Below are 15,760 nucleotides of genomic sequence, written 5' to 3' on the forward strand. Positions count from 1 at the left end.
CTGGATTGATATCAGTGGAAGCGCTGTGCTGATTGCGGCTTGCGCTGCCAACAAAAAGGTCGGGAAAAGCCTACTAGAACATCTCATTTTTATTTGGAATTTGAAATGCTGCCAACTCGTCTGTTTGAATGTGCTTGGTTGAATTCTGAGCATCGCCACATCCCCAGTTATGAGAGGGTGTGCGCACTTGTGCAACCACACGATCCCAATCCCCAAACCTACTTTGCACAACCTGCGCGTGAGTGACTGCGCATGCGCGAGGGGGGCAGGCGGGCAGGGAGGGCGTGTCCGCCTTAGGAGAGGCGACCGCCTGCTCGCCTCCTTGTAGTGTGTCCGCTCCCCTTGTGTTGTTGTGTTGTTGTGTCGCGTTCTCGCGACGACGAGGACCAGCTGCAGACACACGCGCACACGCGCAGACACGCACAAGCAACACGCACGCTGCCGCGCGAGGTGAGTCGCTTCCTCCTGCGTCCCCATTTGTCTCCTCGCCTTTTGTTTTGTGTTGACTGTCACGATTTGCGTCCTCTTGGCGTGTGTGTGTGCGTGTGCGTGTGTTTGCGTGCGCGCACGTGTGTCTTCGTGCAGGACCGTTGTGTCTGGAACAAATGGTGCGTTCAAGTTCATGTAAAGATGCTGTTGGTTTGTGTGTGCGCTTGTGAATGGCGCGTGTTGCGCGCGTTGCGCGTGCACGCTTCCATTGTCCCAGCCACCGCGAGACAAGCAGACAAAAGTTGAATTCATCAGTCATTTTGTGTGCGTGTTGTTGTTTCATCCCCACGTTCCCAGCTCTTCCCAGTGTGAACGCAAGAATCATGGAAGGTCACATCAGGACGAGTTTGAGACCCCCCCCCCCCCGTACCCCCCTCCTCTCTAAAAGTGGTTTTCTTTAAATAACAAGCTGGATGTGCCCCCACTTTTAAGAAGTGTCGACTTAATCTGCCCGTGTAATTGCCTGCAGGATTACCCGAGTTTTTACAGAGCGTCCCTGACAGCTCTTTGCTTCTTGTCTACAACTCTGTGCGTGTGCGTGTGTGTGTGTGTGGGGGTGGGGGGGGGGGATGTGTGTGTGTGTGTGGGGGGGGGGGGTGCGCGTGTTGGTGTGTGTGTGAAATAAGATGTTTTTGTAAGTCAGTGAGAACATGCCAAACATTCCCTCGCTTGTTGTTTTCCCGGGAATCTCAAACAAGGCGTCACTTTAGCCTCATGAAATCACGGGCTCAGAGGCCAAAGGGCCCCGAGGGGCCCAAATGCGTCTTGAGGGAACTCCTTGTTGGTTGACTGTGCTGGAATGTATTTATCTGATTTATGCAACCAATGAAAGTCAAAATTGGTCGTTTTTTTTGCACATTTAGCATAGATAACACTTAAATGAGGGATTAAAAAAAAGTATTTCTCATTCATACTCAAATGCGTTACATTAAGATATTGATTTTAAAAAGTCATAATAATCATTTCAAATTTTTTTCGGCTCTTGGATTTTGCATTTTGTTATAGCAGAATGTGTGAATCTTAAAGGACGTTCCACCTGTTTCCGACAACATGTGCGATTGATCAGACTGCTCGCCTGATTAGCATAGCAAGCTAATGAGGCTTCCTTCGCCTCTTTGATTTTTCTCCTCGGCCGGCACCTGCACTTCATTTGCATTCCCGAAACGTTCCCGGGAAGGCCGAGCGTGTTTGTCCGCGCTCGGCTGCGTGATTGCTCCCCATCTGTCGGGATGCATTTTGCAACCATTTTGTGGCTTCTGATGGGTCTCTTTGTGGCTTTTATTTTTTTATTTGGGTGGTGTCGAGCGAAGGGGAAGTGGGCGGGGCTACTCAAACAAAACCAGAAGCGCAGGGAGGCGGCCGCCAGTTCTGTCTGACGTCACGTGAAGAGAATGTCAGCCTGGCGTCAAAAGTTTATTGGCGATGAGCATCGCAATCATGTATCATTTGCGTCTATTTTTATTGAATCTTCTTCTTGGGCTCGGTGATTCATCGATTTGAATTTGAAGTTTATGAGTCAGGATTGTTTTTCATTCTTTTTATTCCAATTGTTCATGTCAGCTGTTTTGAAGCATTTAATTTGGAACGCGACAAACAGTCAAACGCAAAATGAAAGCACTCGCAATGAGCATGGCTAACCGCTGATGTCGCTCATTAGGCCACGCCCCCTAAAGGCACATCACTACGTGTTGACTTTAATGGTCTTCAAGAATTCAAAGCTTTGTGTTGCGTCCGGGCGAGACTTCAAACTGATTTTCTTGCGTGCCTCATCTGATTTGTACGCTTCAGCGTGTCTCCGAACAAGAATCCAGTCGATGTTGAATCAAGATACCGAGGCGAACTGAGGTCATAGTCGGGTTTGGCTGCCGTCCTCCCTCTCGTCGGTCCTCCTACTCGCCATGATGATGATGAAGCCAGTTGCAGTTCTTTTTGGAAGCGTCGTGACCGTCATTGACCTTGACTAATGAGGAAAAGGGCCGCGACCTGCCAGATGGGGAAAAGGAGGGATGCAAAAATAGAATTTTTTTTCTCTCCAGGCTGGACTGAGACAGAGCTGAGATGGGTCAAACGCACAAACAGTCACACCATCACGTTGGCTCGCGCGTCTGACGATGATCGCGTCTGGGAATAAACATTTCGAGGCAATCACAGGTCATTTTGAACGACAACCTTTTTTCTTTCTCACACGATGACTCAGCCATGTCAAACGACGCCAACTACTGGTGAGGAGGACTTACTTGAGGGCAGATTTGTATTTTTTTAAAATTTTTTATCTTCAGTATCAGTGACTGATATCGGCATTATTCACCCGCAAACGTCGTGGTGAGAGGCGCTGTGCGTGTCTGTCGGGCGGCGACACGCGCCCCCGCAGATGTTTGTTGACCCGATGTTTGGAGCTGACGTGCGGCCTTCGCGCACGTGTTGATGACAAGATAAGAAAGCAGCTGATGGCGGCCACCAAGGGGGCTGCAGCAGCGTGAGAGCGCAAATCTTCCGCCGGGCGCCTCGAATGTGCCTTGAGTGGAAGTCACCAAGACATTAGTTTGGGATTTCTTAAGAAAAAAAAAAATCTTTCTTTGATTCTTTGTATTTTAGTTTTGTGTTGGAAGTTGTGGAGGGCGAGAGGCCGGCCGTGTCCAAAACTGGTTGCCAGCCAATTGGTGCGTTTTTAATGATATTTTTAAAATTGTTTTTAACTTTTTATTTGATTTAACTTGAATTTTTACAATTTTATTTCTCACTGTTATATTTCTTTCAAATTATTTAGAAAAATGCTAATTTTAAATTATATTAGATTTTTTTCCTTTGAATTTTTTTTTTATTCTCACATTTGAGCTCTTTGGAAAAAAATCAAAACATATTTTAGTTTTGATTTTGTTGTCATAATTTTTCTTTTAATTTTCTAAAATGACAGTATTTATGATTTTCAATACTTTCAAATAATTGTCTTTCTTTTATTTTTTTTAGATTTTCTTTTGGCTTTGACATTGATTTAACTGCTTTTCATTTTTTATCACTTATCCTTTGGTTTTATTTTCTTTCAATTATTTAAGCCTTTTTCCATTCATTTTTTTAATTATTACAATTTTAAAAAAGTCTTATTTTTAACTCTTTTTATCGTATTATTCATGCAGTATATTTCTGTCTTCTTCTTTTTCCTCCCGGCCTCACTTAGTCAGCATCGGTACTGAAGCACATGGCAAAGTTACCTTCTGCCGCCTAAAACGTGCGGTTGCACCTCCGTGCCAGCCGATGGCGGGTGCTCGCCCGTCACCTTGCTACTGGCAAGGTCTGCGGTGGGAGGTCACATGGTGCGCCTGGCACTGACGTGTGTGTGTGTGTGTGTGTGTGTGTTGTGTGTGTGTAGCAACATCACACAGCTCAGTGGGGTCGAAAGAAAGAAGGATGCATTTTCTTTCTTTTTTTTTTTGGACAAGAGTTGAATTTAAAGATGGGGTCAAGTAAATTATTCCCACTTTGGACTTGTGTCTCAAGCCAGCTAACAGGTGGCAAATCAGTGCCCACACCTGCGCGGCTTTTTGCACGAATCGGATTGTGGGTTAATCCCACTTTGAAGTTCACACCTGGTTTGCCGGCGAGCGCACGCGAGACAAAATGTTATTAAAATCCTTCCCGCCCGTCCGCCGCGGGCCACAATGACGCCGCTAATGAGATAGAAACCCCGCGGGCTGGCCGCCTCGCGACTGCGCGAGCACGGAATCATTCCGTCTTTTAATTGGCGGGATGCTGCTCCAGGAAAAGCAATCAAGCAGACGATTTCGTGAATAGAAATGAAGACGTGTGTGAGGAGGCAGCACGGTGGATCAGTGGTGAACACAACTGCCCCACTTTTCTGAGTTTGGGGCCGGTTGCGAATCCAGTCGAAGACCCCCAAGTACGGCCTTGGCATGTCCCCCCCTGTAGGTTTCCTCCTCCCACATTCTAGAAACATGCATGTTCAATGAAGACACCCCATCAGGGGTCACCAACTCTGCTTTTCGACGGCTCATCAGTTCAGGAGTCCGTCAGAAGCCTGATAACGATCCGAATCATTTGCATGAGGTGCGTTGGAGGAGGGAAACGTCTAAAAGTTGCATGATAGAGGCCCTCGAGGAGCGGAGTTGGTGAGCCCTGCTCGAAATTGTCCTTAAATGGGAATGTAAGTGCCTATCCTGTGTGTGCCTTGCGACCGGCGTCCAACTCGGACACGACCCCGGTGAAGAGAAACGCTCTAGAAAATGAATGTGAATAGAGATGCGGACTGCGTGTTGTGTTGTTGGGACCACTTGAAGTCGAGTGCGTCGTCAATGAACGGTTGCCCGAATGCAACACGGAGACGATTACGATCAATTATCTCGGCTAATCAAGTGTGAGTGCGCACGAGTGTTGCTGCTGCTGCTCCTCCTTGAGGAGTGAATGCAAATGACGCCAGCATCCGCTTGTCACGGCAACGCAAAGACAAAACAGGCAGCAAAAAAGCGTGTTAGCTTAGCATAGCTGCGACACGTCATGAACTGGTGAAGTCCTCAGCGGTTTTCCCGTGGGCTAATTTGTTTAGCGCTGACTACACATTTACTTGGTCAATCTCATAGTACGATCTTATCAGAGCAGAGGTTTGGCGTCAGCTCATTTCTGACTGTATTTATCCTGGCTCACTTTTTAGCTTGGCGTTATTCGCTTAGCCGAGACGAGGACGTCATTAAAAGGTTGGCACCTCAGCAAAATTCTGCAGACTCATTTCTTTAGCATTAGCGCTACATTGACTGTTAGCTTCATTGCTATCTTGACAGTCACCTGCTCATCTAGTGTTAGCTTAGCATAGCTGTACTTTCGACCAGGCAGCTAATCAAAGGTTGATTACTTAGTTTACGTAAGCTATCAAAGAAACTTTATTGATCTTTATTGTAAGATCAGTATCAGCGAGTGAGTGCGTACATGGCGCTTCACTCCCACCCCCTAAAAAATCTAGCGCCTGTTGATCCAATCAATGTCCTTGGCAGAGGTAACACAGCAGCCACCCTCTGCTGTAATCAGATCGAGCACATGAGCATGATTCAGGTGGGCCAAAGTGTTTCGATAAGGCATCCAGGTGTGTGTGTGTGTGTGTTGACGGAAATCAATTAAGTTGGACTTTGTGTCCTGACTGATTATATCACCTTGAATGCAGACTTATTCACGTGCAAACTAAACTCTTGTATCGTTAAATTCCTGAGTGGATGTCTCCTGCAGCCCGTTTAGGCAGCAAATTTAGCACACAATTTTTTTTTTTTTTGAACGAAGTTGAAGGCTGATTTGCCAACAAACTGATTCTTGCACCCAATTTTGCTTTCGAGACATTTTTCAATATCTTTTTGCTGCCCATCCAGGCGACTACCTAACTAACTTACTAAGTGGACATTTCAGCTGTTCTTTTTTCCGGTTGAATTTAGGGAATGTAGATGTTTTTATTTAAGTTCTAATCTTGGCAACAGCCTTAATTTCTTTGCGCTTGTAACACTTGCTTCCTGTTAAAATGACTTCTGCAGCCCGTTTAGGCAGTAGAATTACTTCACTAAGCCTTGTTCCCCCATTGTACTGTTGTCGCAGCTCGTCCCACAACACAAAGACAAGAACAAATGTGCGTGTGTGTGTGTGTGTGTGTGACCCTTGTAGAGCAGCCGCATGCACTTGGCAAACGTTCAAGAGAAAACGCGGTGTCGTAAAATGCCGCAATGAATGTTTATTAGCGTCATTTTCATGAGTGATTGACCTTCACTGTTGCGCTCCTCTTCTTCTGCTTTCTGATTATCTTTGAGGGCATGTGGCGCCTCCTGTTGGGCTCCCACTCTTGCCGCAAAAAAAAAAAAAAGGGCGGATGTGGGGAAATGTGGAACAAAATTCCTGGAAAAATGAAAAAATACCCAAATATCAATGATCTGGCCTGGCACCTGTGTGTGTGGGTGTGTGTGTGTGTTGGGGGTTACGCATATTCCAGGGGGGCCAGTGACCCCACCATCCCCCCTTCGCTCTGCCAGTGGTGCTAACACGAACACGCTTTGGTCACGCCAAGCGCCGGATGGGGTTAGCGTGACATTTGCCTGACATTTTTAGCTGGGGGGGGCTCACATTTAACGAGCTGCGCTGCTTCTTGCAGGTGTTTTGCTGCGTCCTCACACTCCATGGCCGGTGTGTGTGCGTGTGCGTGTGAATGCGTGTGTGCGTGTATGCTGCCGGCCATGGTGGTTATTTTTAACTTGTGCACTTTGCCTTTGGCTGATTGTATGTGGATGCCTCGAGGGAGTCTACGCGTGCGTTTGAGTGTGTGTGCGTGTGCGCCACCTGCCCTGATGACGTCATGAGCACCCTCTGGTGAAATTATTCATACTCATGCTAAGGACAAAAAAATACAATAAATTAATAATTGTACTGTATAATTACTTCCTATTTATTATATCCTATCCTGCTAACTACTCGCTTAATTTTTATATGCCTTTCAAATGTGTGTAATAGTAATAATACTAATAATAAAAATTCTGTAATTTTTTAACAATAATATTTTTTTTAATATTGCCTATTAGCGTGTATGCGTTTGTGCGTGCGTGTGCATGTGTTTTAAATGGGTCATACAAAGTAGCTCCCAGTCATAAATCAAATGACATCATCGCTGTTTTGCCGTTTCAACGCGACCTCGGAACAGCACCCCCTAGAGGCTCGCGTTTTCCATTGATGGTTGTCATGGTTGCGCCATGCCCACGCCCACATCAATCGCCTTCATTTGAACATTTCTCTATCATTTTTGTTGCACAAACGTCTATTTTAGGTGACCTAGATAAAACCCAAAATGCAAAAATTTGGTCTGGTGGCGTGCATGAGCCTTTAATGTCGTCAATGGAGAGTCGCTGAGATTTGTTTAAGACTTCTTGGATGTGGGACGAGACCAGTCCGCACACATCACCCCCACAGATGGAAAGAAAGAAAGAAAAAAGAAATGTATATGAGAAGGATGCGATGATATGGAGGGTGACAGAGAAAAGAAAGAGTGCGAGAGAAAAGATCTTTGGTGGTCACTGGAAGAAAAATATTTTTTCTTGAAGGCTAGTATAAGAGAGGAAAAGAATAATTACATAGGCCGAGAGAGAGATGAGGAAAGCGGAAAAGAGAGTGATGTGAGAGAACAAATAAGAAAAAGAAAGGAAAAAAAGAGGACAAGATTGAGAGAATGAGAAAGAACCAGCGAGATGGCGATAAAGCGAAAAGAAGAGACGTAGAGAGCGAGAGTAAACGTGTGAGTGATGGAGAGGTGATTTTTCTCGCCCCTTTTCCTCTGAAAATGTCTTTGCAAGTGCGTCTTTGATTGTTTCTGTTGAAATGATTTTCGCGGGCGTTGAAGCGGGCCGAGCGCTGACTCTGCGTTTTTCACGCTCACTCGCCGCCAACTCATGAGTCGGCACTTTGAACTAACTCTCGCAAGCCACGCTGACAAACTCGCCACTGAAAGCAGCCATGATGTCACATGGATGTCGCCACCAATCACCATTGAGCTCCGCCCTTTTTGTACCGTGCATTGTCACTGGTGAAAAAAGAGCAAATTTGAATTTTAAACTAGCCAAATTTCAAACCGTACCCCAGTTTAAAACACAAATTTCAACCATAATCCAAGATTGGAACACTAATTTCAAACCCTACCTTGAGTTTAAAACCCTAATTTCAAGTCATAAACCAATTTGAAACCCTAACCCTAGTGTGAAACCCTTTCATCAAGTTCAGGCTTGCAGATTAGTGTTTTAAACACAATTTCGGGGTTTCTGTTAGGGTTTTATATTTAGGTTCGGGTATTAATTAAATGAAATTAAATTATTGACTTCCAATGCCAGCACTCCCCCTGGGGCTTCATGTTGGTACTGCAACTTCTGCTCTGTAAACTTCCTTGAGAGGGATCAAGAAATCCAGTGCGAGCGGTCATTGTTCTGGGAAGCGTTTTAATGTGTCCAAATATCACGAAAGGCTTCTTTTGAATGTTCACGCGTCATCTCTTTTGTTGCAGATGGACAAGCATGTCGCCGCGAGCAGGCGGTGAGGTCGCTGCGACGCCATCGAGGCAGAGAATCAGGCGAGGACGAGGACGTTTTCTGAATTTCCTTTGAGGTGAATTGATATCAGTGCGGGATCGTGGGATCATTTTTTCCCCCGCCATGGACACTCTTTCGCAAGATTCCCTGCTGGAATGCCAGATCTGCTTCAACTACTTCAGCCCGCGGCGGCGGCCAAAGCTATTGGACTGCCGCCACACGTGCTGCTCGGTGTGCCTGACGCAAATGCGCAGCAGCCACAAGGAGATCCGCTGCCCGTGGTGCCGCGGCGTCACCAAACTGCCGCCCGGCCTCTCCGTGGCCCACCTGCCCGACGACCCCGAAGCGGTGGCCGCCGTGACCATCCCGCACGCTTCCGAGCGCACGCCCGTCTTCATCCGCCTGCCCGGCAGCGGCTGCTACGTGCTGCCGCTGCCCGTCGACGAAGACCACGCGCCCAGCCTGCTGGCGTGCCGCTTTCTGCCGGGCGGCGGGCAGAAGGGTGTGGCGGTGGTCAGCGTGCCCGAGCAGCGGCCTCTGGCCGGCGTTCTGGAGCTGGAGGCCGGCGACGAGGGGGAGCGGCGGTCCAGCGGGCCGGCGGCGGGCGTGGCGGCCAAGGGGTCCACGTGGTCGGGCGTGTGCACGGTGGTGTTGGTGGCGTGCGTGCTGCTCTTTCTGCTCGGCATCGTGCTGCACAACATGTCGTGCGTCTCCAAGCGCTTCACCGTCATTTCCTGTGGATGAACCGCCGCCGGGGTCAACGACCTTTCGTGGGTCAACCTTTGGAGACGAAACATTCCCAAACAAACAATTTCAAGAACTCATCCAGTCCTTCCCTTGACCCTTTTCTTATTCTAGGCTCAGGCTTGTCTGATTGGTTGTTTAGTTTGTGATAAGTTCAAGTCCATCATTTGTTGATGTGAATCCATGGACGTAGACTTGGGAGTGGAAAAGGACAACGCCTGTGTATGAACTGTCACCTGAGTCGGTGTTGTCATTAAAGTTGTGGTGTTAGAAGATGAAATGTGACGTAGTTCTTCATTTTCGATTCTCCCAGCCCAGTATCTTAAACTCATTCACTCCCATTGACGGAAAAAGGCGTCAAAAAGTATATTCATTTTACCTGGGCTGGCAGTGAATGAGATACGTAAAGCTGCCTTGCTTTGCCTCGTTGTAATAACATAATCAGGACACCAAAATAACTTTTCAGTGTTTTATTAGCAAGAATACAAAAAAAAGTACCGACATTCGCCTACTACGTTAGCTTAGCATGAGCACCCTGACATGTTCAAGTAAAAAGATCAAAAAGTACCTTCACGGTTTGGTGCTCTTTTGTTTGTTTTAAAACCCTAAAATGTTCTTTGTACATTTGGCACTTAATGCAGACGACAGCGTCAAGTAGCGTTCGCGTGGCGGCGACGACATAGCCGACCCGTCAATGCGTGCGGCCGTCGGACTGGCACGATGGTCTCCGGGATGAAAAGTGCTCATGATGACTTCTTGTTTGAGTGAGCAGCTGCTTCCTGTCCTCAAATAAGTTAACTCCGATATAAATAGAAAACGATACATTTTGCACCAGACCCGATGAGGCGGCAAAGGTGTTTGTCTTCTGGGAATCGGTATTCTTTTGTGGTGCTGTTTTGTTCATGTGTGCTTTGACGCTCTCAAGTAGTTCTGTCTCAGAAGCCACTGACGGATCACAACCAGGCCCGTCTAGGTGGAATTAGATCCATCTTAATGAACGACACTTCGTCCAGAACCCCATACATCTTGGCCTGGTCCTTTATCAGTTCCTCAAATTTGTTAGCTCCAACATAAATAGACCAATAAATTAAGATCCAGACCCGATGAGTTGGTGGCAGTGTCAGCATTTGTCTGTTGAGACACATTCAACTTTCTTTTGTCATGCCCTTTTTTCCAGTGTGCGTTCATGTCGATTCTCTGGAGGCTGCCAATTGGAACTCACTGAACCAGGCCCGTCGAGGCCGATCTCTTTCAAGATAGTTCTTTCACATCAGAGGATTGTTCGCACACTGTACATCGCAGCCATTTTCTTGAGTCTCTGAAACGTGAACGTCGCTAAACCATCGAGGCACCACTGGATGTTTCAACCAGGCCTGTCAAGGCGTAATTCACTCGATTCCTGCTGCTTTGTCTTCTTTCCAGATGACTTCTGATGGCCGTGTGTTTTGCTACGACCTGGATGGATTCTCCCAGCCCAGGATGTTATACAACTTGAATTTGTTTTGAAACAAGTTTGTGCCAACATAAATAGACACCAAACAAATTAAGCTCCAGACCCGATGAGTCGGCGGTTTTGGCATTCTCCTTTTTTTTTTTAATCCTACTTTTGTGACGGCATTTTGTTCAGGCGCTCGTCTTGTTGACTCACTGGAGCCCCTGAATTGGAAACCACTGAACCAGGCCCGTTATGGCGGAATTCTGTCTTTATGATCATTCGGGATGGTTCTGGAAAGTCCAGTGTGTGACCACCATGTTAGAGAGTCTTGACATTGTAACTAACTTGTCAAGAAGTTGCTGCAGGGTTGAAACCAGGCCCAGAATCCAATTTCAATTCAGTTTGATGCTTTGTGTTGGTTCCAGAAGGTTCTCGAAGACCGTGCGTGTTGCTACCACATAGGAGGACTGTTAGCATCCAGAACGCCGTACATCTCGGCCAGCTTCTTGAAGCGCGGCCCCCAGTCGTTGAGGTAGTCGTACTCGTGCTCGCTGCCCGATGCGCCTGACTGCAGCGAGCTGAGCGACTCTGCCACCGAGCCCTCGCCCTCGTAGGCGTACGTCTGCAGGGAATCGTAGGGCGGCGCGCACGGGTCCACGTCTGCCTCCAGCAGCTTGGACAGGACGTAGCCGTGAACGCCGCTGCCGCCGCCGCCGCCGGTGCGAGCCATCGGTACGTAGCTAGACAAAGTCTGGATCTCCGGAAACATGTCTTGCCGCGTCTCGCCCGCGTGGGAGTGCACCTCGCGCGGGTTCCACATAGCAGCGATGTCGAAGGCCTCCGTGTCCTCCTCGCCACCGCCCTCGTCGTCATAGCGGACGATGTTCTCGTGCACATTCTCCACCTCGTTGCTAAGGTATGGCTTCTTGCGCTGTGTCCGTAGCGACAGCATCAGCAAGATCATCACTGACACAAGACACAACAACAACAATTAGCTCGGAAGCTAGTCTGACAGCTACTAAGAGTGTTTTCTATCGTGTTATTTGTTAACGAGCTAGTTTTTTAGCTAGTAAATTCGACTCTTCGATTATTAGCTCTTGCGGTGTGTCACTCACCCAGGAGCACGAAGATGGCGGCCAGGATGGCGATGAGCGCGGCCCTGCTGAGGCTGGCGGGCAGGCTATAAGCTTCAGGGTTGCAGGTCATGAGGTTTCCGTCGCGGTCGCAGGCGCAAACGCGCACGCTCAGCGTGGAGGTGCTGATCAGCACTGGCGCCTCGCCGTCCGTCACAGTGATGGGAAGGTAGAAAACGCTCTGCTCACGTTGGGACCAACCACCGCGACGCGTCAGGACCCAGGCCGTGTTGTCTGACCAGACGAGAAGAAGATGATATTAGCATTCTCAAAATATCTGGCTCTCTCTCTCTATTTTGGTTTACCTTGGTTGTCGCGCAGGGTGAAGTTGGGATTGTTGGCGGCATGTGGCGCTAACGCGTAGGAAAAGTGATGTCCACTGGGGGGCTCGTCAGGATCCACGGCTGTGACCGCCTGGATCAACTATGATAGCAGAGAACGTCAGCAGCTGAAGTGACGCTTGCCGTCAGGTGACGCGCGTTCCCTACCTGTCCCGCCTTGGCGCCGTCGCACACGAAGGCCTCCAGGGAGTCGCTGAGCATGGGCGCATTGTCGTTCACGTCCTGCACGCGGATGGACACCGCCACGCTGGACAACTGAGAAGGATTATCTGACACACACACATGGAAAACACCACAGGCACAACATGAGCACAATCATTTCAAACATTCCAAACCCTACCCCATGAAACTATAACTTGAAACCCTGACACCATTTACAAACTTTTGGCTTGAAACCGTACTTTGAAAACCTAACCATGCCTTGACACGCTAACCTTGGTTAAAAACCCTAAATTTAGGGATGCAATAGTACCAATACCAGGTAACAGATTGGGCCGATACCGGACTTATTAAAGGTATCAGGGAGAGGTGACTGATATTTGACGAGAAACTTAAAGAAAAACAAAAATAAAAATAAATAAATAAATAAATAATGACAGACTAAACATTGACGAATGTAGGTTTTCGTTCGGTGGTGTAATTGTCACGAAACGGGCCAAGTATTGAAGGACCTTTCAACCCGTGACTGCCCGTTTTGCCGACTTTGCTTTAACTCTATTGGAAACACCTTTGCGCTTCCTGTCCAGTAGGTGGCGGTATGCACCAAAGAGCTGTAAGCAGACAATAAATTAAAAGAAGAAGAAGAAGCAGACGATGAAGACGATGATGACGATGATGATTATGAAGAAGAAAAAGAAGAAGATGATGAATAAAAATGAGAAAAAGAAAAGGATTCAAAGGTATTTGGGCAGGATTAGAAGCACGCACGGGTCAAAAGAGGAAGAAAGAAGGAGAGAAAGAAGAGAAGAAGCCATTTTCAAATACGTCATCAAAAGCTGCGCACGTGGTTGTGAATTATTTTCAAACGTAGTTTTTTAATAGTTTCAAACAATATCAAGATTATTAGCTGTTCTGTGTTCGAATCAGAGTTTGGAAATGCTTGAAATCAGTTCTAAAAAAAGAATGCCATTTACGAAAGATGGGAGGAGCTTGTTTGCTGGAAGTTAAACGCTCAAACTGGATCGAGGACTCGATCGGGAATGCGCTCATTTCATATCTGGTAAGTCATTTTGGTCATTTGGTTTAACTTAAACTCTATGTCTTGAAATAGTGAATAGGTTGTCAAAAATTGCAGAATAATGACAAGGTTTTGCCATTCTATTTTTTTTTTGTGGAGTTGTACTACGACTGACGGATTGACGGACTGTGGGACTGGTCAAATTTACTGATGGAAGTGATGACAGAAGCGCGGTTAAAATAACATTTGGCCTGACGATTGCAGTTTGGTTCGGTTCGCCATAACGATGGCCGGGCCACCCCTCTGACCATGATTGACAGACTCCTTGGTGTTGCGTGTTGGCGAATATTTATTCCGCCTGAACAACCGGCGTTTCTGTATGGACCCATTTTGCGGGAGCAGCGAGGAGAGCAGCATACCACAACTTTCTGAACTGTCAGCTTGCAATTTCTGGTAGGTTTTGCATGATTACGTTAACTTGGTCCATTCGGTCTCACTTTGTCGTCTGACTTAATTTTGAAGCGATTCAGACACAGGCATCCTGTAGTCTCTATGCGGTTGCAGACCTGCGGCGAGGAGCCCCAGGCTCCACTTTCTCTAAGACTTACGAACTTTTGTGTGTTTGGTCCATCATTGCAATTTAAAAAAGATCCATACTGTACATGAACGTAATTAAACATCCATTTTATCAGTATTGACAACATTACATGAATATTTTTTTAACGTCTACGTCCGCTTGCCTGCTCATCCGCGTGCACGCCGGTTACTTTGTTTAATCACAAAACACTGCAAATATAACTAAAATGGTATTGATGTCTTTTTCTGTGTAACTTTTCTTTAGCATGAAGCTGACCTGTTTTCATATAGTTGTGGAGAGCTGCTTTGAACAGGTAGGGCTCATGAGCATTTTTAAAAAATAATTCTTAAGACATCATGTGAAAGGCATTTCCTGGAAATACAAATCTCAATCCAGTCACGTGATTGATGTGTTTTGATGTTCTCTTTCCCTGCCAGGTTACTTGAAAAGAAAGGATTACTGCCCCCTTAAAAAAGTGAAAGTGATGGAAAGGCGAGAGAATGAACTCAGAGAAAAGAGAAGATGAGCAGGTATGGCACACTGACTGCTTAGTTGTGCTGTTAGCCTCCTACAAAGTACGTGTTATGCTTTTGTGCTGAATGTGCACTTCTGACTGGTTCATCATCACAAGGTAGGTAGTTTGCCCACCTATGCCATTTACTTTTTGTATTGCATGTCGTCAACGTTGCATTTAAGTCAGTACACGATGATCTAAACATAACATGACCACACCTACAAGTATAATATTTAACCTTGACTTGAAACCGTGAATTGCGACACAACCCGCCGCTAACAAAACTAATCCTGTCTTGAAACTGATTAAAATGCTGAGCTTTGGTTTTCAACTCTAATTTCAAACCCTAATCTTGGTTTCTGCCAAGTCCACTTTACTTTGATGCTGCATTTCGGCTAAAAGGCAAAAGTGGCGCCCGCTGCACGTACTCATCTCCATGGCTAGCACGCTGATGTTGTGCCAGCCCAGCTGCTCACGGTCCAGCAGACGCAATGTCATCAGAGCGCCAGACGTGATGTCCACGTAGAAGAACTTGTCCGGGTCACTGGAACGGTCCAAGGAGTACCTGGGAAGGAAGGGGGGGGGGTGAAGCGGACAAGGAGAAGAGGAAGGGGAATAGCAGGATGAGGTGGAAAAGAAGAAACAAGAGGAGGCGCATGAGCAGATGAAAAGGTGAGGGAAGACGAGGTAGACAAAGAAAGATGATAAGGAGTTCGTGGGTACGAGGAGAAGAAAAAATATGAAAAAGAAGAGGAATTGGAGGAGAAGAGGGAAGAGAAAGAGGAGACTGCTCATCACCCTTAGAACTTTTGTGATGTAATGGCGACCTCTTTTGGCAACAAAGCAGAATTGCGCCTGACTAGTATCAGCTGACACGTTGCCCTAATGAGCCACACAATTAGGAACACCTGCACCGTTGATGCGTGTGGAGCAGGTGTGTCCCTGATGACGTGACGTGACGTCTCACCTCACAGTGTTGTTGTCGCCATCCGGGTCCCGGGCGGCCACCGTCCTGACCAGCGTGCCCACGTCGGCGTCCTCAGCCACGTCCACCAGGTAGGCGGGCGCGTCGAACACAGGCGGCTCGTCCACGTCGTCCACGCTCACGTGCACGATGGTCACGTCATGCAAGGCCGTCATGCCATGACGGGAAAACGAGGAGGAGGCGGGCTCCACGTGCGTGTTGGCGCCCTCGACCTTCAGTGTGTAACTGCGCTTGGCTTCGAAGTCCAGCGGCTGCCACACAAACACGTGACAACAGTTCAAACCCGAATTGGAAACCTGAACACACTCTTGAAACCA

General features: G+C 47.3%; 2 protein-coding genes and 2 long non-coding RNA genes across 4 annotated transcripts in view; 3 read left to right on the plus strand and 1 right to left on the minus strand.

Moving 5' to 3' along the window:
- Positions 1–226: 226 nt before the first annotated feature.
- On the plus strand, positions 227–9,561 carry rnf152 (ring finger protein 152). The gene is made up of 2 exons (XM_088282628.1): positions 227–450; positions 8,513–9,561. Exon 2 carries the CDS (start codon positions 8,661–8,663, stop codon positions 9,279–9,281), a length of 621 nt encoding a protein of 206 aa, XP_088138754.1. The 5' UTR covers positions 227–450; positions 8,513–8,660; the 3' UTR covers positions 9,282–9,561.
- Positions 9,562–9,680: 119 nt separating this feature from the next.
- Positions 9,681–15,760, minus strand: part of LOC148318654 (cadherin-20-like) — a 36,722-nt gene continuing 30,642 nt past the window's right edge. The window contains exons 7-12 of the mRNA XM_088282626.1: positions 15,426–15,694; positions 14,887–15,023; positions 12,338–12,459; positions 12,155–12,272; positions 11,832–12,083; positions 9,681–11,682 (exon numbers count right to left, since the gene is read on the minus strand). Coding sequence (XP_088138752.1) covers positions 11,168–11,682; positions 11,832–12,083; positions 12,155–12,272; positions 12,338–12,459; positions 14,887–15,023; positions 15,426–15,694 — 1,413 coding nt within the window. The 3' untranslated portion in view covers positions 9,681–11,167. The remainder of the gene's footprint in view (positions 11,683–11,831; positions 12,084–12,154; positions 12,273–12,337; positions 12,460–14,886; positions 15,024–15,425; positions 15,695–15,760) is intronic.
- The window catches only part of LOC148318655 (uncharacterized), a 69,627-nt gene continuing 66,679 nt past the window's right edge, over positions 12,813–15,760 (plus strand). The window contains exon 1 of the long non-coding RNA XR_015839876.1: positions 12,813–13,409. This is a non-coding gene — a long non-coding RNA (uncharacterized LOC148318655). The remainder of the gene's footprint in view (positions 13,410–15,760) is intronic.
- LOC148318656 (uncharacterized) overlaps positions 13,428–15,760 on the plus strand; it is a 55,799-nt gene continuing 53,466 nt past the window's right edge. The window contains exons 1-3 of the long non-coding RNA XR_015839878.1: positions 13,428–13,820; positions 14,209–14,257; positions 14,382–14,474. This is a non-coding gene — a long non-coding RNA (uncharacterized LOC148318656). The remainder of the gene's footprint in view (positions 13,821–14,208; positions 14,258–14,381; positions 14,475–15,760) is intronic.

This window comes from Idiotropiscis lumnitzeri, chromosome 19 (assembly GCF_059441095.1).
Source record: "Idiotropiscis lumnitzeri isolate Australia: NSW breed Sydney's pygmy pipehorse chromosome 19, RoL_Ilum_1.0, whole genome shotgun sequence".
Taxonomy (NCBI): Eukaryota; Metazoa; Chordata; class Actinopteri; order Syngnathiformes; family Syngnathidae; genus Idiotropiscis; species Idiotropiscis lumnitzeri.

Coding starts and splice junctions, on each gene's coding strand:
- rnf152 (XM_088282628.1), top strand. CDS start 8,661: ATGGACACTCTTTCGCAAGATTCCCTGCTGGAATGCCAGATCTGCTTC.